We start from the raw sequence: 24,507 nt of genomic DNA, 5'->3' as shown, positions 1-24,507 counted from the left end.
CGTTATCTCATATATTTATTTTTCCGGAATATCATGATCACTTCGTAATATATCTTCATCGCGATCCTCGCTGTAATGTTCGCTAGATAATTTATCTTCAATTAACTCTGCCGTTTCTTTGATAGATACTTTAAGTGGTCCGCGATCTCCTTTTTTCTTAGGACCAGAATTTTCAGATTTTTCGAGTGATTTTTCAGATTCTTTGGATTCCGACGACTTCGATGATTGACTCGAAGATGCCAGGATAGTAGAGGAACTAGTAAGCGATCCCGAATTTGGCCTTGAATTACTGCAATAACTTACGTACGAATCTGTGCCACTGGAATTATCTCTTTTTGGTATCCTCTTGTGTTTCTTTCTTTGCATATTCGTTGCATAATTTTTTGACTGCAGCTTTGACAAAGACTGGAAACTCTAAATAAACTTACCGGTTTCGAATATTTTTAATATTTTATTCCTAATGAATTATCGTTATGTCTTTACCTGAGAATGTCGTTCGAAAAGAGTTGGTATCTGTGTTACACGATCCAACATCATTTCCATTTGAAGGCGATGACGTTCCGCTTGTTCTCGAGCTTCGTTACGACGCAAGGATGTTCGAATATCCAAATCTCTTTCGTGATCGTGCCTACATTTTTTAAATATTATTTTATCTTATAAGTTTAACGTTAACTTCTATATCCTTTCAACGGCAAACCAAATCTACTTGTGTAGATATAAGAACGTTTAGTTTTTCCAAATTTTTACAATAAAATATCCATAGAAATTCGTTTGAAAGAACTTTCAATGCAGCAAACTTTGATACCTCGCTGCAGATCTCAGTGCTCTCCACGCGGGTTTACGACCAATAAGATTTTCTTTTAATTTAACAGCTTGCTCCCGACGTTTCTCTTCCATTCGTTCTCTTATCTCTCGTTCTAACTTTTCTCTAAAATAACAAAAACATAATGTTAATCCTACTGACTTGAATTATTCGATTGAAATTGATATGCTTCGTTTATTAATAATTTATACAAAATCAATGCCTAAAAAATCGTGAATCAATTTTTAAAAAATAAAATACCGTGACGCTTGACATCTAAGAACAGCTGCTAAGTTGTTGCCTCGTGTTGGTAAATTAGTCAATGCAGATCTGGATCTCTCTGATGTCATTGTTGTAAGATTTGATAGTCGCGAAGATTCTCTACTTTGAACAATCGTTTCCCTTGTCGAATCATTAGAAAAATTTTGTAAATGAGCACATGCAGATTTGACACGCTCTCGTCTCGCCATGGAAGGTGGCAATGAGGAAGATCTCATTAATTCGGATGCCCTCACTTTTTTTGTTAATTCTCTGAAAAAAAAGTGCTAATAAGTTCGATGATTCGTTCATTTGTATAATAATTTCCTAAATGAAGTAGAAATTATATTACTTAATAATAAATCAATTGTTTTAATCGCATTTAAATCGAACAATAAAATGTTAATAAATATATTATAATAAAATAAAATAAAATATTAACCTATAATATTCATCTTCAAGCATTCGGTCATACACCTCTGTACCGAACAGGTTTTTAGGTACAGGTTTTGCCTTGAATCTTGAAGTTGAGCGAGATTTTTTGCCACATATATCTGGACTTGATCGTGTTAAAGATCTCCACGCTCTTCGGTCACATTCGAGCTTGAAAGGACGCACTTGAGACAATAAGTTCAATGCACTCTCTTCGCGGACTATGCGACTTCTTTGTTATATAAGATATAAAAACAGGAAATAAATTATTTACTTATTATAATATTACAATAAAACGTACCTTTCTTCTTTTTCTGCAAGTAATTTGTCATAAAGTGGTATTTTAGAGGTAAGAGGAATTGGTCTGACGCGACGTTTCTTAGAAGGACCTTTCTTATTGCTTTCCTTCTTTGAATCTTCATTCGCTTCCATTTCCGTCAATGTCATATACTTTTCCGCTTCTTCTCTGAAATAATAATTTAGTCCTATGCCATTCTTATTTCAATTTCCTTTTTCCCAAATACAAAACAGGTACATTTCGAGTAAGAATGTTATACCTAAGAGTGAAGCTAAACGGTTTAGGCACAGTCGGATGCCATTCCTTTGAACCACTAGCTGGCAGACTCTTTGTCTCCTCGCTATCTTCCGAATCGCTATTTAAACTTTCATTGCTTTTTGATTCACTCCATGTACTCCAGCCTTTATTGGCAGTATGTATTTCTTTGTTACGTATACTTTTGGCTTCTTTATCCTTAAATCTATTATAAAGAGGAAAAGAGAAAATTGATATATTCGTCACGACAATGACTAATTTGAAATTGAATAAAATCCGACATTATAATTTTTCATACCTATATGTCAGAAGATCTTGATCTTCCATAAGTCCAGAAAAATTACCGGATGGATAAAGTATAGGACTGTTCGTTCTCGATTCCTCGATATAACATTTTTTACCATTCAATCTTAATTCGTTGAAATCATCTTGCATAATTTTCGTATTACCATTACTTCTCGATGAAATTCTTGTCGTATCTTTCTCAGGTTCGTCGAAGATATTTTTTAAATTCTTCAAATAAAGTCGTTGTTTCCTTTTCAGATATTCTACCTTTTGTCGAAACTGTTCGTTAGACAGGTGATGTATTTGTTTGTAATCTGGTATACTCTCCAAAAATTCAAGGAAACCTTCTAAATTTTCTCGAGGACTCGACAATTCCGACTCTGTTTTTGGCAAATCATTCGCAGCAAAATTTATTTTTCTTCCTTTGTCCGTAACACTTTGTTTTTCGCTTTTGATAGATCGTGGACGTTCGTAAGAAGGAGTCGGTTGTCTACTACATGGATCTATGGGTACTTTCACGCAAGAATTATAGAACGATGTTCCTCTATGCTCTGCCATATTCTTGCTCCTACGATTTAGTATTTTAAATAAATAGTTAAATACTGACATAATCAAAATGAAAAGTCAAAATATGTTTAATTTCGTTACTAAACGAAAATATTAAAATCGTAATAATAAGATTAACAATCCGTTATTGTCACTATTATAACATAGTTCGAAATCTAAAAAGAAATGTTGATTAGATCGTTTTATTACAACTTAATCATACGTACAATATCAAAGATGTAGGACGTACACATTAACAAATTTTATTTCGATCTCCTGTAATTAAAAAAATGTATTTTTTTAGACTCTTGTAAATATATTAAAGTTTTGTTTTATGATTCTGTATGACAAAGATAATATTATACGTAAATTATTATACGTTAATTATTATACGTTAATTATATGTTAATTAAATTATTAAAGAACCTTTTTAATGGATCTTGTAATACAAATATATACACAAATTCGATTAATTTCAATAATAAAAAATAATAATTGAAATAGTTTTATACATACCTTGCTCTTGTTCCATAGTATATATTCTATCTATTTGCATTTGGAAGATCAATGGTAACCTCATCGATGTATTCGTCGCCATGGTGAAATCGAAATGCATTTCTAAACTTATAACTTCCGAGAAACAGAATCATAAAAAAGCAATGCGAGAATTCAATCTAAATATTTATTTATAATCATTATCTTCTCTCAAAACATTCTTCACGATTTTCATCGACATTTACTATTTTCTTTTCCCTTTGTTGTACTTACTATCGTCGCGATGACAACCATTCGAATGTCCTAATTTATTTTAAAATATATAACTCAAGTCATATCACTTACAATTAGCAAAACTTTATTTTTATATTTTGTTTTTCTAATACAATATCATTTACAATTAGTAAAATTTTACTTTTATATTTTGTTTTTCTAATACAATATACTATCTTATTGAGATATTTATACTTTGAAAATTGCTGATCGATCAATAAATTCATTTTCTTTAAGTTTCTTGTAAGCATAATAACTTTTTTGAAAAGGAATGTTTTGGCGCGAGAAATAAAGAAATAAAGAAATATATGAATATACAAAATCATTTAAATAGTTTTCTTTTTTTTTCAATTTAAATCAAAAGAAAATGAAAATACAAAATCTTAAAAACAAAGTTGTAAAATATAATTGATATATGTATCAATATTTTTCAAATGTATGATTGATAAAATAAGAATTCTCGATTCAATTATTTGTTTACAAAGCACACTGACTACTGTGCAAAATGGCGACTCTTGTCAGAACGGGGACATCGTATCGTAGATTATTAATTTCATTTACACAACAGTGTAAATGTATTATACCAAATAGTATTACCTGTGTAAGAAGAAATTATTCTGATGACAAAAATAGTGAAGAATGTTATGATATTATTATTGCAGGAGGTGGTATGGTAGGAACAACATTGGCTTGTGCGATAGGTTAGTTGTATTTTTCATTTGTATTAATTGATAGACATTATATTTTTAGAATAGGAAGATGACTATAAAAAATTCATTATATGTATATCAAAAAATAATTTTATCTAAAATAACTTGTATCATCCATAATAATGATATAAATCATACTTAAAGCTAATAATAGATGGCTAGAATCAAAAAGAGTATTGCTACTAGAAGGTGGAAATAAACATGAATATGTACCACAAGAGCAGTATTCAAATCGTGTAGTTGCTTTAAATCAACAAACTCGTACTTTGTTATCCAGCATAGGAGCATGGCAACATATAGAAGCTGTAAGATGTTGCTCTGTGAAAATGATGCAGGTACTACTATATTTCCTTTCCTAGTTAGGTAATGTGCTTATTAGGAAATTTTTTTTGTATATCTTTTTATAATCATTTTATTTAATCTAAAATATAATGTTTACATATAAATCTTATGTAATGTATAATATCATCAGTAGGTATGGGATGCATGTTCTGATGCTATGATAACTTTTAATGAGGATTATTTATCTAAAGAGCTGGCGTACATAGTAGAAAATGACTTACTTCTCCATGCAGTAAATACACAATTATGTGAAAAATCAAATGTTAATGTTGTCTATAATGCAAAAGTTACAAATTTAATGTTGCCAGAGATAATAGGAGAAAATGTTAAAATACAACTAGAAAATGGAAAACAATATAAAACAAAATTATTGGTAAGTGATAGATATATTTAAATGCATTTTTTTAGTTTCTTATTTTTTTAGTTAGTTTATTGAAAGTAATTGATATAAAAAATAAATTTTATCATAATTTTATTATATTATTTAACAAGTTATTGGCACATCTAATTCTTTAGCAATATTTTCTACTCTATTTTTGATACTATCTAAATGTGTTGTAATGTTATATGAACATCTTTTTAATTCAGTTACTAATTCATTTAGTTGCTGTTGATTATATTCAATCGATGAGTTAGTACTATGAAGTCGATTTAATTTTATATAATCAGATTCTAATACACTTACACTTTGCATAAATGTACTCCTACCAGTTGTATTTCGAACTTTCCGCTCACATACTAAACGATATATAGCTTTTACTAAGTCCCTAGGTAAACGTTTTTCTCTTGGATCATTTGGACGAATCTGAATTGCACAATGATATGGAGGGTGCAAAAGCATAGCTCCACGTCTACATGTTCTCATTATATTTTTTGGTGCATAATCTAATAGTTTAGAGAATAACATTCCCTCTAAATATGATACAAGTTCTGCTCTGCGTACTAATCTATCAAGTCCAGCACATCTTCTTAATTCTTGTATGTCTGATACAGCAAGACCAACCATTAGATTTGTTAAAATTACAGTCACTAAAATAACAAAACTTAAAAGCATCAAATGTGATGTACCAGCATATAAAACTTTAGTATTGTCATTAAAATATACATCTTCAAATTCTAATTCCCCAGACATCATTATAATCGTTTTTAGTAGACCTACTAATGGATTTGCAAAAGATTTATAATTTTTATGTAAAACGCAAAATCCCAAAGAGAATCCTATTATAAGACAGATATAAGCTCCAAGAAATTTAAAAAAATTTATTGCCACTTGAGTAAACATTTGAATGTAAAGCCCAAACATTGGAAATCTTCCCACAACTATCATTAATTCTATCCAGATTAATAAAATTCCTAAAGCTGCAATATGATGTTGCCAATTATTAATTGGATTAATCAAAACTAAACATGATGTTAAAATTACACACCATTGTAACCAGTTTTCCCAACGTTTAACATAAGAACATACATCATGAGCAATTTGAAACAATTCTTTAGTGATAAGTATACATGTATAACTCAATATTGGCCAAAATAATATTTTACTAAGATGATCAATACTCCATAGATATGTAACAGCAATATAACCTGTAAAAAGTATAACAAAGATAGAATGGAAAACTAAACTAATTAGGAAAAATTTACGTATTCTTAACCATTTCAAGTAAAGAAAACTTTCACATAATGGGTGCTTTAAAATATGACCTTGACCAACTTCTATTAAACAGAGCATTAAATCTGTTTCTCCTTTTCCACCTGGTACTAAGGGTCTAAAATCTAATCTCAATTCACAATCAACATCTCCTAATTCATGATCATATAAGGATATAGCTTGATCCAATCTTGTAACAAAACGTGGTAAGATATCTGGTGTTCTGCGAATAATAAAACTTAATGCTGAAATACCACCTTTAGTCCTGACTGTAATGTCTGCACCTTTTGATAGTAACATCATTACTGTAGATGAATTTTCATTTAATGCTGCTATATGCAATGGAGTATAACCGAATTTATCAGGTTTATTAACTGATGCTCCAGCCTATTAAAAAAAAAAAAAAGAAATTAAAATTGTAGATATAATTCTTAAGTATTTTCTATATTCTCATATATATAAACCTGTATTAAAGTCTTCACTAATTCATTCGCTCTTAATGATTTTGCTACTGCCGCGTGTAACGGTGTTCTTCCATCGATATCTTCGACATTTGCTTTTGCACCAGCATTAATAAGTACTTCCAAAGTTTCTAAAGATTGAGCTAATGCAGCTAAATGCATTGCTGTTTGGCCTTTAAAATTTTTAGCTTCACATGAAGCACCAGCATCCACTAGCAATTTTGTACATTCTGCACTACCTTCTTCAGCTGCTAAATGAAGTGGTGTTGATCTAGCAGTGCCAAGCTGAACTCTTACATCAGCACCATGACTTAATAAAAGTTTCATGCAAGGAACAGATCCAAGACTAGCTGCTACATGCAATGGTGTTTCAGTATAAACCTATTTGAGTGCAATAATTACATTTTGTACCATTAAAATTAATAATTTCATATATTTCATCTTATTAAGTACTTGTGGATTATTAGGATGCGCGCCTGCCTGTAGCAGAACTTCAGCACTATCTACCGCATTACTTAATACTGCATAGTGAAGGGGAGTTTTCCCTGGAAATCCAGCATTTACATCTGCTTTTGCCTTTATTAAAGATTTTATGCAAGCAACATTTCCAACTGCAGCAGCACAATGTAAAGGTGTACATTTTTTATTAAAATCCCATTCACAAGGATCTGCTCCATATGATAATAACTCTTCTAGTATCTTTACAATTGCAGCACAAGCTGCTAAATGTACTGGAGTTCTGTAATTATAATACTCATTTACAGTATTTTACAATATTTAATTGAAATGCACCAAATTAAAAATTATAGGATTATAAATTTATGACAAACCTTCCATTTTCATCTTTACAAAAGATGTTTACATTCTTTTCTAATAGCACTTTTACTATTTCAAAATGACCAAGCCAACATGCAACAAGAAGACATGTCTCTGGCCACTTTACTAACAATTCTGTAGGTGTTGCTCTTGTTGCTATATTATTTTCGGATACTAAAATAGTTTTCTTTACACATCTAATTTAAAACATAAATTATGTGAATTGTAAAAATTAAGTTAAATTAAATCCAAACCAATTTTGCAAAACTATTATTTGTTTTAAAGCATACCCATTTGTGAAAGTACATGTCTTTCTGTAAATTGTTTGTGGTTCTCTAAGATGCAAATTTTGTAATTCCTCTAATGTTTTTTCTAAAATGTTGCCATGTAATGTAGGTATTGTAGCAAAAGCTGCTTCTCCTGCTGGAAGATTAGATAGTGCTAAAGTGATTTCTTCTTTAGTCCATAATTGTTGTTGATTCATTGGCCGTTGACGAATATGACACATTATAGCTTCTGATGTTTCTTCAGAAGAGATACTTTTTTTATCTATTTCATCCATCCATATATCTTCTTCATTGTTCTAAACATAACATAATATTTAAAAAATTTAATCTTGAAATTTAATAAACGAAATAGTAAAAATATTTAAATTATTATTTGACCTCATAATTGACAATAATAGATGGTGTTGAGTCTATATTACTTCTTCTTGATTCCTCTTGTGAACCACCACGATGAGACAGTCTTTCAAAGAGTTTTTTGTTAAGGATAGACATAGTTACATATATTTCTTCATTCACTTTTATCTGAATATGACTGAAAGATAAATTAAATACTTCAATGTCACATAATTAAAATTAATTCATATAAAATTTGTATATAAAATGTAAAATATTGTAATTACTAAAATATTAATACTTTTTTGTAGTAAGTAAGTAATAACTACAAATGTTTTATTCTATTCACATTGCTCTTGTATATTACCACTTAGAAACTATTCCTGTTCTCTGTATACTTTAGAGAATGTCCACGTATACTCTTGATGTTTATAAAACAGAGCTGGCATATATTTAGCTCTCACTGTTCACTGTTCTAACACTGTTCACCAACTCTAAAGATAAATTTATATAACTTTTTATACACCATTCTTTTTTACTGTCAACGTAACAGAAAATCCTGCCCATATAAAATGATATCATGTTTAAGAAATATATTTCTATATATAACAACTGATAACTACATCCTTTGAGGAAATACTCATATAAACACACATTCTCTTCTTAGCTCAAAAATGAAATATTAAATAAAATATTAAAGGTTATAGATATACAGTAAAATATTAAATGTTTGTTTTACAAATATAATTAGTTTTTTATAAGTAAAGTCAAATTTCATTTTCTAAAATCAAATTTCATTAATTGATTTCATAATTGATTTAAGAATTATCTTATTATTTTTTTTTCATGATCAGTAACAAATTTTTTATTTTTTATTTTATGTATGTATATGAGTTTATAATATATTAACTATATATTACCAATTTTCCTAATATAGATATTTGTTTTAATCTTAATATATAAATTTTAATCACTTCACATAATAGTTATATTTAAATGAGAAGTATATATATATTTAAAAACTTTTTAATATAATCATTACTAGTTTTGATGTGCAATTTTTTAATATTTTCAAAGCAAGAAAATCTCTTGAAGTATGCTTGCTGGTGTGTGGAATAGGACTAAAGAAGTTATTTCAAGACATAGTAGAACAAAGTCTATAATATTGCTCCCACCTTTTAGAATAGCTTAGTAGCAGTTTTTATATATATATTGCATATGTAATTATATACTTTTATTAAAATGACAGATAGGAGCAGATGGAGTTAATTCTAAAATACGTCAAGCAATGAATGTTCAATATATACAATGGAAATACGATCAAATGGGAATTGTTGCTACATTACAATTAAGTGAACCAACAGAAAATATTGTAGCTTGGCAAAGATTCCTTCCAACTGGACCATTGGCTTTACTTCCGGTACATCATTACTATAAATTTATTTCAATCGAATTTAAATAATTTTACAATATGTAAAAATTCTTACAAATATTTTAGTTAACAAATACGCTCAGTTCATTAGTATGGTCTCTTACAACTGAAGAAGCAAAAAAGCTTTTAAAAGTGCCAGAGGAAGAATTTGTTGATAATATAAATAATGCATTGTGGAAAGTCTATCCTAAAAATGGTATTGTAGAAAGTGGTATGAAAACTTTACATCAATTACTCGAAGGGTTATCTCTACAAACTGGAATATCAAGACAGTTACCACCATCAATATCAAAAATTATAGAAGGTTCAAGAGCAGCTTTTCCATTGGGATTTGGACATTCTGCATCATATGTTACACTTGGAACAGTTTTAGTTGGGTACTAAAATTAATAAATATAGAAATCATTATTCAATCCTTTCTATTATATTCAATTGTTGAATATAAGTTTTGAAGGAGTTTTTTAATTATATTTCAGAGATGCAGCACATCGTGTTCATCCTTTAGCTGGTCAAGGTGTTAATTTAGGCTTTGGAGATATTATTGTTTTAGTAAAAGTTCTTGCGGAAGCAGTTACAGATGGTGCTGTACTTAGTAACATGACATACTTAAATAGATATGAGACTTTACGTCAACGTCATAATATTCCTACAATGCTAGCTATAGATGCTCTTCATCGATTGTACAAAGGAACTGCAGCTCCTATTATTCTGGCACGAAGTTTAGGATTACAATTAACAAATGCCATACCAATATTAAAGGTAATATATTTAAATTATAATAAAGTTTTATTCATAAAATGTTTTTTTATAAAATAATGAAATTTAATGAATATTTCAGAAAACTTTAATACAGCATGCATCCAACCAAAATACATGTTAATCAATTTTTAGAAATATTGATTATTACAATAACATTGTAACAGAGAAATGAATAGTTTATTTTATTTGAAGAATATATAAACCTTAATATAATATTTTGATATATTTTCAAATATAATATTCTATAATATTTTATGTATAATATAACTTTGTATTTTATTACAACATTCTGTATAAGTAAGGGTGTGTGTTGTTTATATACATTAATTATTAGTTTATATATTATTAGATGATACTCAAAATTCACTCACAAAATATTCAGAAGTATTTTTTTTTACATTATAGATACAAAATTATTTAAGAAGTTAGAAATCATTTATTTTTATAAAATCATGATTCATTAGATCTTATATAACTATTTGATTTTTATAGACTGTTATATAATATTAATAGCTGCAATGAATGGAAATTTTTATATAGTATTACTGAAAATATTTAAAAATTTTATAAAAGTGAAAGTAGTAATTCAGATGCTTACAGTCAATAGTGAAAGTTTTCAAGAATTTATTTTTGGAAAAGTTAACTTATCGATTCTCTATCCCTTGATTATTCGATAAATATAATTTTTATTTAGAATATAACAGTGAATTGATTAAATTCAACAAAGTAAATATGAATAAATAATGGATGTTTCATTGACTTTTTATTACAACGTGTTCGTGATATAAATGACATTTAGGTTATGTGATATGAAATTAATATAATGAAATCATCAGAAAAGAGTTAATTTATCTTTATTTACAATTATTGAAAATTACGGAATATAGCAAAAATACATATAATTATATATTTTCTAAAATATTAAGGACATGATTTAAGGTTAGTTTTTTCTATTAATCTATGTATTCTTTCTATAATCTATATCAATAAATATTAATCTTATACTTATTTTATATCTTCGTAGATTTTTGTGGCAATGATTATATTACGAAAATTGTTGAAAACTGCTGCAATAGGTGCAATAGCTGTAGGCACTTTCGCATCTTTAAGAGCTAACGAATATGATATTGGATCAATCGGTATTGTACGTCTTGGGCGTGCTGCTGTTACTGTTTTTATAATAGGTAATTACTATAAAAGGGAACTTTATGATAGCAGTTTAAAAAGTACATCACCAGAATATTTAGAATTAAAATCAAAAGTACACAAATATGGAGCAGAACGTCTTCTTGAACTTTGTTGCGCCAATAAAGGTGTATATATAAAAGTTGGTCAGCATATTGGAGCATTGGATTATTTGTTGCCACAAGAATATGTTAGTACAATGCGTGTTTTGCACAGTTCTGCACCACCATCATCATTTAAAGACGTTCTCAGAGTGATAAAAGAAGATTTCAAAAAAGATCCATATGATATATTTGAAGTCATCGATCCTATACCCTTGGGTACTGCTAGTCTTGCACAAGTTCATAAAGCTGTACTTAAAAATGGCACTGTGGTTGCTGTTAAAGTCCAACACCGTACCGTCAAAACCAATGCTTTTGTTGACATAAAAACTATGTCTACATTAGTGAAAATTACATCTTATATTTTTCCAGACTTTAAATTTGATTGGTTAGTTGATGAAAGTAAGAAAAATATACCACAAGAATTGGATTTCACTCAAGAAGGAAGAAATGCAGAAAAGATACAAAGTCTTCTTTCTCATTACCATTGGTTAATAATACCAAAGATATATTGGGATTTATCATCTCAACGTGTTTTAACTATGGAATTCTTAGAAGGTGGTCAAATTAATGATCTTCAATATCTACGAAGCAAAAAATTAAATCCGTACGAAGTTAGCAGTAAATTGGGCCGTTTATATAGTCATATGATATTTATTAATGGATTTGTACATTCTGATCCTCATCCTGGAAACATTCTTGTTAGAAATAATAATTCAGAGGCTGAAATAATCCTATTAGATCATGGATTATATGCAACTCTTTCCAATGAGTTTCGATGGGAATATTCTAAGCTATGGTTAGCAATACTGAATGGAGATAAAGCTGCTATGCAACATCACTGTACGAATCTAGGTGTAGGTGATCTTTATGGATTACTATCATGTATGGTATCAGGTAGAACATGGGATACTATAATGTCAGGAGTACAGAAAAAAAAGTATGATAAACATGAAAAAGAACTTTTTCAACAAGAAATACCTAATCTGTTGCCACAGATTAGTGATGTATTGCAAAGGGTCAATAGACAAATGTTGTTAATTCTTAAAACTAATGATTTAATGCGTGGAATTGAACATTTATTACAGACACAAAATCGAATGTCTTCATTCATGGAAATGTCGAAATATTGCATTCATTCAGTTTATGGAGAAAAATTAAAATTTTCTACAAGTGAATGGAAGCGATGGGAATTAACTCTTCTTGAGCAATGGGCTCTTATTAAGTTATCATTTTATTATATCTACTTAGGTTTATTTCATTTTGACATAAACAAAAGTATTGAATCATATTGGGCAAATGATTTTTATGTTTTTTAATAAAACTGAATATTAAACAATGTATTCGAAAATGATATATAGATTTTTTATACTTTTTCAATAATTTAAAATATTAAGAAATTCTAAATATTAAAAAATTCAAAATATCAAGAAATTTTCAAATTCATATATTTCTATATTAGTTAAATACATATATTATTCTCTTGTTTTCAGAAATTTATATTTCAATTGTTATTAAATATATAGTATAGTTTGTTACTGTTGAAATGTTAAATATAAAAAATATATCAATTTACATAATAAATATACATATTTATAATATTACATTTCTATATTTGTATGCCATATAATAATACCAAAAAACATAATTTATATTGAATTAAAAGAATTTAATATAAACATATTGTATATAATCCTTGTAAACAGCACAAATATATAATGTACTAATATCTTTGTAAAAAATAATATATAAAAAATATTTTTATATATTACATTATTTTATATATCACATTATATTACATTTCAGTTTTTTGAAGAAAAAGAAATTCTATAAGCAAATGATTAATATTAAAATTTTATTAATAAAATTAGCAAAAAATAAACATTTTAAATAACTATCTATGAAAGAAATAAAGAAAGATTTATTTTCTATTTCCATATAAAAACGAAAACTAAAAAAATAGAAGCATTATAGTGTAAATCGATATACTGTTCAAATATTTAAACTTTTAACGTACGCGTATCTGTATGTGTACGTTGAACAATAAACAAAGCATAATCGGTCAGGTACCTGCACCAAGTCGTTGTAACTTTATAGGAAGGATACCTATAGTAATTCTACCTGCAAGGGTCTCTTTTACCGTTATATGGAGGGATTAAGGTTATATGGAGAAATTGAGGTTAACTAAAATAGCTATAAAAGTAAGCCATAAAAAACAGTTTTAGTCATTTTCCAAATAAGAAATGTTATTTTACCTAACATTTTAATTTTATGAGAGTTATTTTTACCGTTCTTAACCTACGAAAAATATAGTTTTTCCAAAGTAAAAGTTCAAGGTACAAAGAAGAAATGTTACTTGGACTTTGATTATTAGAATAATGTATTATTAGAATGACCATTCTTATTGATTTTGTCAGTACAGTGATTTTTAAGCATCTATATTGATTTGTTTGTTTTGTTTGTTTTGTTTAATTATTTGTATTGATTTTTTTAAAATAATGTATTGAAAGTATTGATTTTTGATGAATGATTGTTATATTTCATTTTAGTTGAATACAAATTTATTTTGTTAATTACTTATTTTTCTATTCTTTGACTTATTTGTTATAGAAAGTATTAATTAAGTTAATTTTTGAAATGTTAGAATATCCTGTGAACAATATTATGGAATTTATTGTGGAATTCAATATTTAATTTAATATATTAATTCAATATTAATAATGAAATTCAAGTAAAATGTATTCTATTATTAAACGAAATTCACACAATGGTAACTATCGTGATTCCTTAATAAATTTTTTTATTCTTATTTTATTTTTTGATTATGTTTGAAATGAACTATTAATAATTTAAATATTTTATTTTCTATAAAATATTGATTTGTATTACAAGTTCAAATTAACATTCTTTTCGATTGCACTAAAAGGTTATATATAAATATCGAATGAAGGTTTTTTATAACCAATTTTTGTTTAGTGAATTTACCATAGAAAATATATGACTATGATGCTACGTATTATATACGATATATCTTATTTATTTATCTTCTACATACCTATTTTACAAAACGTACACATACAGATACATCTTTATATACACAAATACATAAATCGATAATTTCATAGCCTCTACTTTTCTAAATAATGCGCATGCTTTCTACAATGCAAAGAGAATGGTGCAATCGTTATTGATCGAATCGTCATTTTCAAAAGAGTACTTTTATAATAACATAAATGAAAATAATTTTTTATCATGAAAGTTTCTGAATAAAAATTATTTATATGTTCTTAAAGGAATTACTGTTTACATACATACACATATAATAATTACAAGTATGGTTAATTAAAAGACAAAGATAATGTCTATAGTGTTCGTAAACAATGGTCTATGATTTCTTCCGATGTTATTTATATTAGTACAATCAATTTTCGTTGATCTATCACGATGATGACATTATACGTCGCTCGGTGAATCATATTTTATTATTAGCCATAATGAATGCATACGCATTCAGTGGATTTTCAATCTCAATTTTCTCGAAAATAAAATCTCGTATTTAATATTCTTTAATATAATAATAATAATAATCTAATATTTTTTCTATATTTTCGATTGATTCTTTTATATGTGTATAATCACCTTCTTTCCGATTATATTACTAGCTTCGAATCATATACTGTGTATGTACATATGGTACACACACACACACACACACACACACACACACACATACACACACACGCGCGCGCGCGCGCGCACGCACGCACGCACGTACGCACGTATTTCGTTTACTGTTCCTATATAGTAAACGAATATTCACGAATGTTCTTTCTTGAAATGAACGTGATATTTCAATAATATATGCACGTATTCATGTATATAAATATGACATTGTTATTAATGAATTACAGAGGAATATTTCTATTTAGTTTACAAAATTATATGAATTTTCTCGTGTATTTATTCTTAGCCAAAGAAATCTGTAAATAATTCATTATGAACCATGCTACGTCAATACTTTATAAGCTTTAGATTTCTTTTTATTTACCACGAAAATGCGTCATTCGTGACGTCATAATGCTTTTATAAGTCATATATTTTCGATTATATTAAAATTATTAAAAGATCGATATATTTTTATGTATATATGTATATATATATGTGTGTGTGTATATATGTACATATAATATAATAGCATACAACGCGTTTTATTTTAGTTTAATTTTAGTTGAAGAACAAAATATTTCTATCGTATTCAAGGAAAAGAAAGTTTCAATACAATGGATGTCATTCTATGGTTTGGTATGTTAGGGAAGGAAATTCTCCGTAAGCTCTGTTGCCAGATTTCTCGACTATGTGACCCACAAATATTCAAGCATTTCATTATATTATATTATATTACCTAAATATGCTTTGTGGCTTTATTATTGAAATATTTTATGATATTTTTCTTATATTTATAAAATATTTTAATATAAAGTATAGCTCAGTTAAATATTCAATAGCTCAGTTTTTCTCTTGCTTAAAAATTATATTTCTATGAAATTGTAATTTTTTTCTTTCTTTGAAATTTCTTCAAAGTCTGAATTATATTATACAGTGTGTAATTTCTATATAAACTTTCCATTTTAAGATTACAGATATATGTATACTCTTACACAAAGAAAGAGAGAGAGAGAGAGAGAGAGAGAGAGAGAGAGGAGAGAGAGAGAGAGAGAGGAGAGAAACAGTAGGAACAATAGAACAATAGATATTTTAAAAGAAAGATACAAATAAATGAGTGTATATATGTATATAAAAACAATTATAAACTAAAGGAGATATAACAAAGAACAAGTAAATATTGAAAATATTGATTCTATAAAAATGTGAAATACGCCATCAAAAAGAAGACGCCAAGAAATTTGGCAACTCTGGGATTTATCCGCAGCAAGATGGCTGCATCAGATGTAGCTATCGTTTGACGATGGTAGAAAAGTGGTAGGGGAGGTACAAGCCAACGACCGCATTACAATTCCTACGCCAACAAACGTTTTCTTTCGTATATTAATTATTCAAAAGAACATAATACAATGAGCACAAATAATTACCATTATTATTTATAAACATCATAGAAATTAATAAAATGGTTTTTGACGAATAAACTGTATCATAATAATAAATTTAAAACAATATTTACGGAACTACTTTCTATCGATTGCGCGTAAGGACACTACATAGTGGCGTATGGAGGGGTATATAAGACCCCACCCAGTCGTCCGGGCGAATCAGTTCCTAAGTCAACCTCAAGCGGAGAAGGTCGTGTTTGGCTCTTGCATAGTATTTTAATTAGTTTTGTTACAAATCGGGGTTACTCTTATTTTTAATTTATTTTTGCAATCCGCAATTCTGCTCGGATCGTCAGGAAACACGAGCCAGATACAGGTTGGTGTTTTCATTAATTATTAAGATTGTTAGGTGTTACGCGGAAAGAATTTTATTTTCGCGACGTTGGCAACACTGGTATTTGTAAGTTAGTGCCTCAAGATACGAGCACGATGTTCGAGAAAAGATTCGAAGGAAGAAGCTGAAGAAATTACATAATTGTTTCCTGTGTTATGGACCTCGTCGTAACTTCACAAGCAGAGTAAGCAGAGGCCCAACATCTGGATTTTATTTTGTCGCAATAATCTGGAACGTTGATTCGGAACGAGATGTTAAGACCTCGAGAAATCGACGTAGACCAACCAAGTAAGACTGAGCAATTATCTAATTGGATAAAGAAAGTACGTTGCAAGAAATTAATGTGCCGCCGAAATCGAAAACGCAATTTACGCATAGAAGCTGTTTTGTCATACGCTCTTTATAAAGCTGAATACGAACTACGAAGAAAACAGCTTTCAAGGATTTCACAATGGCGGAAACTTAAACCAAAATTTTTGCAAAATTCACGATCTGATGATCATAATTGCGAAAGCCTGGAGTATTCCGAAATATATCAAGAAAGTAATCTATGGCATGAACCAGTATGTCAGGAATTGAGCAGCTTAAATGATTTTATGTTGAAACTTTCTGAAATCAAAGCTCCACTGCAACGATGAAATTGCGTAAACAGATGAATGGGCCTGAAAATAGTATTTGGCTCTCGCCAAATAATCCAACGTCCACGATTAAACTTTGTACCAAGATTTCATCATTTGGATGGAACTGAAGGACTTTGCAGTACCAACTCGTGTACTACGGCATCTAGAAGTTACATCATTACCCTGGTGTATATCTAGAAATTTTTTACTTGCAGTCTCACCGTTTGAGGTGGCTATGGGACGGGTGGTCATGGAGAGGCTGTCCATGGACACTGGGCATACATCTAAGAAGTCAAGATACCCCACACACTGGTCCTAGTACCTGCCATCAGTTTGGTTTGTAAACTGTATCGAGCCAAAATATTTTATTATCTTTGGAAATTGGAACTTTTCAAAGAGAAAAAATATTTTATGGAAGTTTATAGTTAATTAGATTATAGAGAATGTGCTCTAATAATTTCAGAATAGATTTGTAGCATCACTGGAATGACTTTTGAGCAGTAATTCATGAATCTATATGATTTTTGTAATATTCTCAAATGTGATATTAGATTGTGGCATTTAATATTTTATTATAAGGATGTTATATAAGATACAAGGATCTCAAATTGTAGATTAATGGCGTGGATTTTTGATATAGATATATATATATATATATATTGACGAAAATGTTAATTCACATTGAATTTTGTACATTATACATTATCTTATAGATGACAAGATGAGTTGCAAGAGTATCGTGAAAATAAATATCTTTGAAAAAAAAATGATTTTCTTCATAATCTGCCGGTATCATACATCGTATTAATACTATAAATCCTTTTCAGTATGGCATTCATCCTAGAAATCTTTGAGCGAGAGAACGATAGACGAATGTCGAAGCAATTGGTTATCGGCTGTGACGTTGGCCTATCTATAACCTGTAAAAATGAGGTGCGGTGAGACGTTAAGATTTGTATCGAAAGGGAGAGGGGTTAGTCTTTGTTTTTAGAAGGTCGTGTAAGGCGCACTTTGGTCGAAATGTGTGGTGGCATAACGCACATACGCATCATATCTTCGCACCTTCGGCACACATCCAAGTCGCGCGAGTCTTCTCAAAACCTTCAGCGCGCGATGCACAAGGTTCACTGCAAGGCAGAGAACTCGTACCACTGTCTGGTGAGCTCTTTCGTATTGCCAACGACCCTTGTAACGTGTTTCTTCAGATTCGGAACATTTCTACTGAACGTGGAAGATTCTCAAAAACCCCTCCAGTGCTTGCGCTGCTAATACCAGTTTACTCTGATCATTGACATGATGTAAAATCGACTATGCCAGTATCCAATCAACCTGATCGAATATGTTCGGTTAGCATAAGTTTTGAGGTATGATGATTCGTAATGCATGTCAGTAATTAAAGCAAAGAAATATGAGAGAAATGATCGATGATAAATATGAGTAGTTAAAGCAATTTCATGCAGATTCATGAACAAAGAATAGCTATGGGTACTACTAACAAAGCAAATGGTGCACAAGTTTTTATATTTTTCTATGCTCTTTTGGTCTGTGTGCGCAATAATTATTTTCACAGATACGATGTGATCCTGAAAGAAACTTATCCCTAGATGGCATAAAGGTACCCTGTATATCAATATTTTTATGAAATTAGGGATGGAATTTGTGCGTTCTGTTTTCTAGATTAAATGGAAGCATGGTCAATAGAATCAATCTTACTGAGATGTACAGAACAAGAATTGATTGAAGAAAGAAGGTATCCCTTACAAGTATTAGATGATATTACAAACTGACATGTATGAATAGAAGGACAGGGGACAGGTGTATGTTGAAATTTTTTCACTGCAAAGTTCTATTCCACTATGTGGATTTTTCATTCTTCACTCTAATGGAGATAGGATTTAGCAATGATGAGAACTGCTTTGGATGGAAAAAGTTGCTGGAACATGATCGAAAGTTTTTATACGTTGTTTGATCAATGCAATTTTGTTTTAAGCCCTGAGGAAAATTATTCTAATATCGAAAATTGTCACAATTAATAAGTGCAAATACATTGGATTTTTGAATACAAAACAGTATCAAGAATATTGGAAAAAGGCTGGCTGGCTTGAAAGAAATTTGCTTATTAATATGAATATATGTTTTAAGATGTATATTCTGTTGTGAGGCTTCTTTTGGGACTGTTCTGTTTTTCACAGTTTTCATACAAAAATTGTAATGCTCTGGAAGATTGCTGGAATTGTATATAACGCTCGTATAATCTCAATGTCTGGCTTAAATGGGAAAAGGTATGTTGGAGATCCCAGATTATTCACATTCTTATTCCAGTTACTACTAATCAGACCCAAAGATCACAAGCACATGGCTTTGGATTTCGACTGGATCCTGGCATATTACAATTGCTGATCATGTATTTGTAAGCAAACTTTACATAATGCATATGTTTGTACATAGTCGGATGTGCAATGTTGAAAAATTTATTACTATAATTTAAGCTTACGTATTTAATCGTTTGGAAAGAGTTTATGTGATAAGGGTGGGCAAAACAAAATGTTGTTCTGAGCTACAGGAATGTTGCTGTATGTTTCGTGCAATAACTAAATGGAGAAGACTCATTCGGATACATCTCTACAATATGACAAGATGTTATTGAGCAAGAGAGAATATTGAATACTATTTATTGAATTCATACTAAAAGAAAAGTAGAAAAACACATTTATTATATAGCAATGATTTTTTGATTTTTTTCTTGCTCACCAAAGTTTAAAGAACAGGTTCCTGCACTGCACGCTGATATCATATGATAACACATCTACAATATTTATTCATCAATTGAATATAACTTTAAACAAAATATTAAGGAAATGGATATTGTAAGAATTTATATTCTCGAATATCATAGTTTTTAATAGTATGTATGTAACGAGGTATTTAAACTTATTATATACCTAAACAAATTTTATGCAATTCTTGGATCAGTCTTTTTTTTATATATAATTTAGATTTGTAGATGGTTTATGTGGATATTAGGAAAGGAAAGGGAGGGCAAAAAGATTTTGCATTTTCTTTCCACAGAGATGCTGAATTATGCACATTTCCCCACGAGGTATTCTTGTGATATCAGCCAAAGCATGTGCAGCACGGTAGTCTACTTCAGAACGCATTGTACCTAGCCAATGGAAGATTAGAATATAGCTATTTGAAAAATGCATCCTTTGAAACTGCTAATGGGTGGAAAATTTCTTCATGGGATGCAGATGTTAACATATCCATTGAACGCATATATATCCAACAACTACTATTCCATCAGAAGATAATACTGCACAGAACATCCATCCGTATGTATCATGTAGAAAAAACATTCATTATTTAAATTTTACATCACCATCTAAGGAAGGATAAGGCAATTTCATACCAAAATAGATAGCTTGTACAATTGCAATAATTTTATTATTTAACAAGCTATAGTAATATAATTTACAAGACCCATCAATATTGGAGTAAAATATTCTGAGATAAAAAATTCAATTATCACCAAGTATAAGAGATCATTTTCAGATAGAAATATTTCCCAGGTAAATAGTAGGTATTGCGGGATATATTAATATTTTTCTTACAGGAAAATGCTTGAGATTAAAAATAACATTATTTCTTTAGATAAAAGCGATATGGAAGAAGTATATAAAGTGATGAATTTTATTTTTGCTGCAATGATTTATTGATCGCTTTCGTTAAACGTATAGAATATGAAAATGATATGATATTATTACAGATTTGCTATTATGAAATAGAAATTTTAATTTGCTTATGCTATAGTCAGGCAATTTACAAAGATGTAATTTAAAACAGGAGGCTTATATAATATTGAAACATAGGAAGAGGAATATTGGAGTGTAGGCTGTGTGAAATTAGTGCATTCGTTCGTTAATATATATATCGTTAATAACAAAGTATACATCAAGCTCAAGATAATGTGTATCAATATTGCTAAATTTGGGTGAAATATTAAATTTGATAGCTATATACGTTCAGTCTTAAATATATATAGGGTAATTGATGCAGTATGACAATTCAAATCTACCAACACAATTTAATGAATGATGCTTAATATTAAATTCTATGGCTGGAAAAGTTAGAAATATTGTAGAAACGGCTTTTGATGCTAGCAAACTTTGGTGAGTGAATTTCGTGAGTTATATTTTTTTAATTAAAAAGAGAGGACATTAAATTTTAATGGCTGTATTGACTGATATGCTGTGTATTGCGCTTTTAAAACATTTCATTGATTCTAAACTATACATTGTACAATAATTGGTTACTTTGCTTAAAAAATTATTGTACTGCTATATCAGTGTATTGAAAAGTTTAATAAATTATTTAGAAATTTTGGGAAGGGAAGGGGTGGGAGGGAGGGGGGTACTAATAATTTGAAGATTCAATGGCATTTCAGATAGCATCACTTATGTGCGATATAGAAAAATTGTCTAGCATTGTGAGTTGTCCTTCTAGGATCAAGAAAATGCATGAGATGGCAAATGCACTACCCTAAATAGTAAAGGAAATATCTAATTTCTAATATTTCATTGTTTCTATGATGCTAAGATAACGCTTCTCTCCTCTGATTCTTTAAAAGCAGTATAAACTGAGGTATTTCTTCAACAAAAATCATTTTATTTGACATACTGTAAAAGGTAGAATTGGTAATTTTTCTCCTAGATCATGTTTTATAATTTGTGTAAAAGCAACAAATATTAACTTGCAACCAATTTAGATATAACATCCACTTGATTAAAAATCATAGCACTTCATCAATATTACGAAATATTATAAAAATTCAATACAGGAAGAAAAATACAAAAGTCATTGTAACACTTAATCAATATTGAAAAGTGCTATCAAAAGTTTAATACAGGAAGAAAAATACAAAAATCACAGTATAGCACTTCATCAGTATAGAAAAGTATTGAGAAGTTGAAGGGTTCAATGCTGGAAGAAAAACAACAAGAGTACACTATCAAAAGTAGCAATAATCCATGAAGTTTATATTAATGAAAATATCAAATATGAAGGAACATATATTTACTTTATAAAAGCAGCTGACATATATTTCTGAAGATTATGAAGAGATTATGTTGATTTATGAAGATAATGATTAAGAAGATTACGAAGATTATGAAGATTATGAAGATTATTTAAATTATATATTGATTTATGTCATTTATGAAGATTAGTTAGAAACACAAGAAATTCGATATTTCCGGTAATGTTTTTTGATAAATATTATAGGGTCATGATTTGGATGCACCTGATTGAGAGCTTCGTTATACGTGAGTTATGTTTCGTACTCTCCACATTTGTTAATCAGCTATTTTTAGAGGCCATATACGTTTGTAAAAAAAAAAATAAGACTGCGAATGAAGATTATTGGAAGATAGTCGATCGCGATTTTCTCAGGACATCAATACTCGTTAAAACTCAAAATAAATCTAGTAAAAGGATTCTTGAAAACATCGATGGTGTCCCAATGCCCGATCGACTAGAGGATGGGATTGGTCGAATTACTATGACATCGGCAGTCTACTAATTTTGGAAGAGGTCTTCTTCATTTGGCGTCATCTTGGTTTATACCTTCATAGTCAAACTTTTAGCAGCTGATCATTAAGATGATCCTACACAGAAAGAGAAACTTAGAGGAGCGTTCATGGAGTATGGCTCTGGAGAATCTTCTAGAAGTACATTCGTTTGCGGTATCGCAGTTGGTGAATACATCTACTATCGAAGAATGAGAACAGAATCTACTTATGGCGTTTGCAATTTTCTGTCTTCTTTGATCTTGCGATTTTTCCTGTACGCGATTAGAGGCGATGATTTTCCATTGACCAACATCTTTAAACAGGCCTTGGGATGATCCAGAGTTCCAGCAAAACAGCCTATTTTTTCATTTTAAAAGGTTTGTATCAAACTATATGAATTAGTTGCGTAACATCTAATCCATTGGGTTTATCTACTAACAAACCTTTTTCTCTTACAGATATTTTTTTATAGTTCATCAGAGACTTCCAGCTCATTGAAGATAGAATTTTTTTCGACAGTCGTTTTCTTTTTAACTTGTGTTCGTTGTTACTTTTTAGTATTTTTCACATTTTTAACTTTTTCGATGCCATAAATGCATTAATTCGATCTGCATTGTCGGCCCTGTAATATGTCACTTATACAGAAAGCATGTATGTACATTTTAGTTTAAACTTAATTGTTATAAGAATTTTTCTTGTGACTTAGTGGTTACTGTCGAGATAATATTACATGATATCTGAAAGATTAAAAAATTAACAAAAATATATAAAAGAAAAAAAATTCAAAAGAAAAATCAGAAATATATAAGAAAAAGAATAAGAAGATAAGAAAATAAAAAAAAAAAAGATTAGAAAATAAGATAAGAAAATTAAAAAAGATTAAAAAATAAAAATGAAAAATAAAAATGAGCTTTTCTAAAAAAGAAATTAAAATGAGGATATACAAAAAATAGGAAAAAAAAAGAAAGAAAAGATTAGAAAAAAATAAAAAAGAATGTAGATTTTTAATAATTTCGGTGTATCGCTCTTGTAAAAGAGTAAATGACTACGCAATTACTTATACTATGATTATATATAGTAATTATGTTATACAATCTTATATTGGTAACCAAATATTATAATATTTCAGATATTATATTTTGAAGACTACTTTTAAA

General features: G+C 29.1%; 5 protein-coding genes across 12 annotated transcripts; 3 read left to right on the top strand and 2 right to left on the bottom strand.

Annotated features, from left to right (window-relative positions):
- Positions 1-3: 3 nt before the first annotated feature.
- Positions 4-3,609, bottom strand: LOC127065009 (protein FAM161A). 6 transcript variants are annotated; one of them, XM_050996791.1, is made up of 10 exons: positions 3,393-3,609; positions 3,104-3,152; positions 2,344-2,898; positions 2,050-2,250; positions 1,794-1,958; positions 1,503-1,724; positions 1,064-1,333; positions 806-928; positions 484-628; positions 4-414 (listed from the first exon to the last, which is right to left on the bottom strand). In XM_050996791.1, the coding sequence occupies exons 3-10, from the start codon at positions 2,886-2,888 to the stop codon at positions 16-18; spliced, it is 2,070 nt and encodes a 689-aa protein (XP_050852748.1). In that variant the 5' UTR covers positions 2,889-2,898; positions 3,104-3,152; positions 3,393-3,609; the 3' UTR covers positions 4-15. The 6 variants fall into 6 exon arrangements, with proteins under 6 accessions (XP_050852748.1, XP_050852744.1, XP_050852747.1 ...); XM_050996787.1 differs by having other exon boundaries at positions 2,344-3,152; XM_050996790.1 differs by having other exon boundaries at positions 4-405; positions 2,344-3,152.
- Positions 3,610-4,130: 521 nt separating this feature from the next.
- LOC127065013 (ubiquinone biosynthesis monooxygenase COQ6, mitochondrial) lies at positions 4,131-10,647 on the top strand. Its single transcript, XM_050996803.1, has 7 exons — positions 4,131-4,345; positions 4,499-4,689; positions 4,830-5,069; positions 9,494-9,664; positions 9,743-10,053; positions 10,153-10,435; positions 10,515-10,647. The coding sequence occupies exons 1-7, from the start codon at positions 4,150-4,152 to the stop codon at positions 10,554-10,556; spliced, it is 1,434 nt and encodes a 477-aa protein (XP_050852760.1). The 5' UTR covers positions 4,131-4,149; the 3' UTR covers positions 10,557-10,647.
- On the bottom strand, positions 4,966-15,723 carry LOC127065006 (transient receptor potential channel pyrexia-like). Of its 3 annotated transcripts, none has more exons than XM_050996783.1 (7): positions 14,777-15,723; positions 8,290-8,443; positions 7,915-8,207; positions 7,639-7,821; positions 7,262-7,547; positions 6,812-7,189; positions 4,966-6,734 (listed from the first exon to the last, which is right to left on the bottom strand). In XM_050996783.1, exons 2-7 carry the CDS (start codon positions 8,401-8,403, stop codon positions 5,181-5,183), a joined length of 2,808 nt encoding a protein of 935 aa, XP_050852740.1. In that variant the 5' UTR covers positions 8,404-8,443; positions 14,777-15,723; the 3' UTR covers positions 4,966-5,180. The 3 variants fall into 3 exon arrangements, with proteins under 3 accessions (XP_050852740.1, XP_050852739.1, XP_050852738.1); XM_050996782.1 differs by lacking the exon at positions 14,777-15,723 and adding an exon at positions 8,532-9,115; XM_050996781.1 differs by lacking the exon at positions 14,777-15,723 and adding an exon at positions 8,612-9,115.
- On the top strand, positions 10,870-13,294 carry LOC127065011 (aarF domain-containing kinase 1). The gene is made up of 2 exons (XM_050996796.1): positions 10,870-11,374; positions 11,460-13,294. Exon 2 carries the CDS (start codon positions 11,472-11,474, stop codon positions 13,038-13,040), a length of 1,569 nt encoding a protein of 522 aa, XP_050852753.1. The 5' UTR covers positions 10,870-11,374; positions 11,460-11,471; the 3' UTR covers positions 13,041-13,294.
- Positions 15,724-17,151: 1,428 nt separating the features above from the next.
- On the top strand, positions 17,152-17,992 carry LOC127065021 (uncharacterized). Its single transcript, XM_050996820.1, has one exon. It carries the CDS (start codon positions 17,415-17,417, stop codon positions 17,799-17,801), a length of 387 nt encoding a protein of 128 aa, XP_050852777.1. The 5' UTR covers positions 17,152-17,414; the 3' UTR covers positions 17,802-17,992.
- Positions 17,993-24,507: the final 6,515 nt, after the last annotated feature.

Source organism: Vespula vulgaris, chromosome 7, assembly GCF_905475345.1.
Source record: "Vespula vulgaris chromosome 7, iyVesVulg1.1, whole genome shotgun sequence".
Lineage (NCBI taxonomy): Eukaryota > Metazoa > Arthropoda > Insecta > Hymenoptera > Vespidae > Vespula > Vespula vulgaris.
This window is presented reverse-complemented; position numbering and strand designations above follow the sequence as displayed.

What these genes read in the sequence shown, in the direction of transcription:
- LOC127065009 (XM_050996787.1), bottom strand. Translation starts at nt 2,939, where the DNA reads ATGTCAGTATTTAACTATTTATTTAAAATACTAAATCGTAGGAGCAAG. An exon ending in CAAGATCTTCTGACATATAG is followed by an intron (nt 2,251 to 2,343) that starts GTATGAAAAATT and finishes TCTTTATAATAG; the next exon opens with ATTTAAGGATAAAGAAGCCA. An exon ending in TTTTCGAACGACATTCTCAG is followed by an intron (nt 415 to 483) that starts GTAAAGACATAA and finishes AAGTTTATTTAG; the next exon opens with AGTTTCCAGTCTTTGTCAAA.
- LOC127065011 (XM_050996796.1), top strand. Translation starts at nt 11,472, where the DNA reads ATGATTATATTACGAAAATTGTTGAAAACTGCTGCAATAGGTGCAATA.
- LOC127065021 (XM_050996820.1), top strand. Translation starts at nt 17,415, where the DNA reads ATGTTAAGACCTCGAGAAATCGACGTAGACCAACCAAGTAAGACTGAG.
- LOC127065006 (XM_050996783.1), bottom strand. Translation starts at nt 8,403, where the DNA reads ATGTCTATCCTTAACAAAAAACTCTTTGAAAGACTGTCTCATCGTGGT. An exon ending in CGCATCCTAATAATCCACAA is followed by an intron (nt 7,190 to 7,261) that starts GTACTTAATAAG and finishes GCACTCAAATAG; the next exon opens with GTTTATACTGAAACACCATT. An exon ending in TAGTGAAGACTTTAATACAG is followed by an intron (nt 6,735 to 6,811) that starts GTTTATATATAT and finishes TTTTTTTAATAG; the next exon opens with GCTGGAGCATCAGTTAATAA.
- LOC127065013 (XM_050996803.1), top strand. Translation starts at nt 4,150, where the DNA reads ATGGCGACTCTTGTCAGAACGGGGACATCGTATCGTAGATTATTAATT. An exon ending in GCTCTGTGAAAATGATGCAG is followed by an intron (nt 4,690 to 4,829) that starts GTACTACTATAT and finishes TATCATCAGTAG; the next exon opens with GTATGGGATGCATGTTCTGA. An exon ending in AATATAAAACAAAATTATTG is followed by an intron (nt 5,070 to 9,493) that starts GTAAGTGATAGA and finishes TTAAAATGACAG; the next exon opens with ATAGGAGCAGATGGAGTTAA.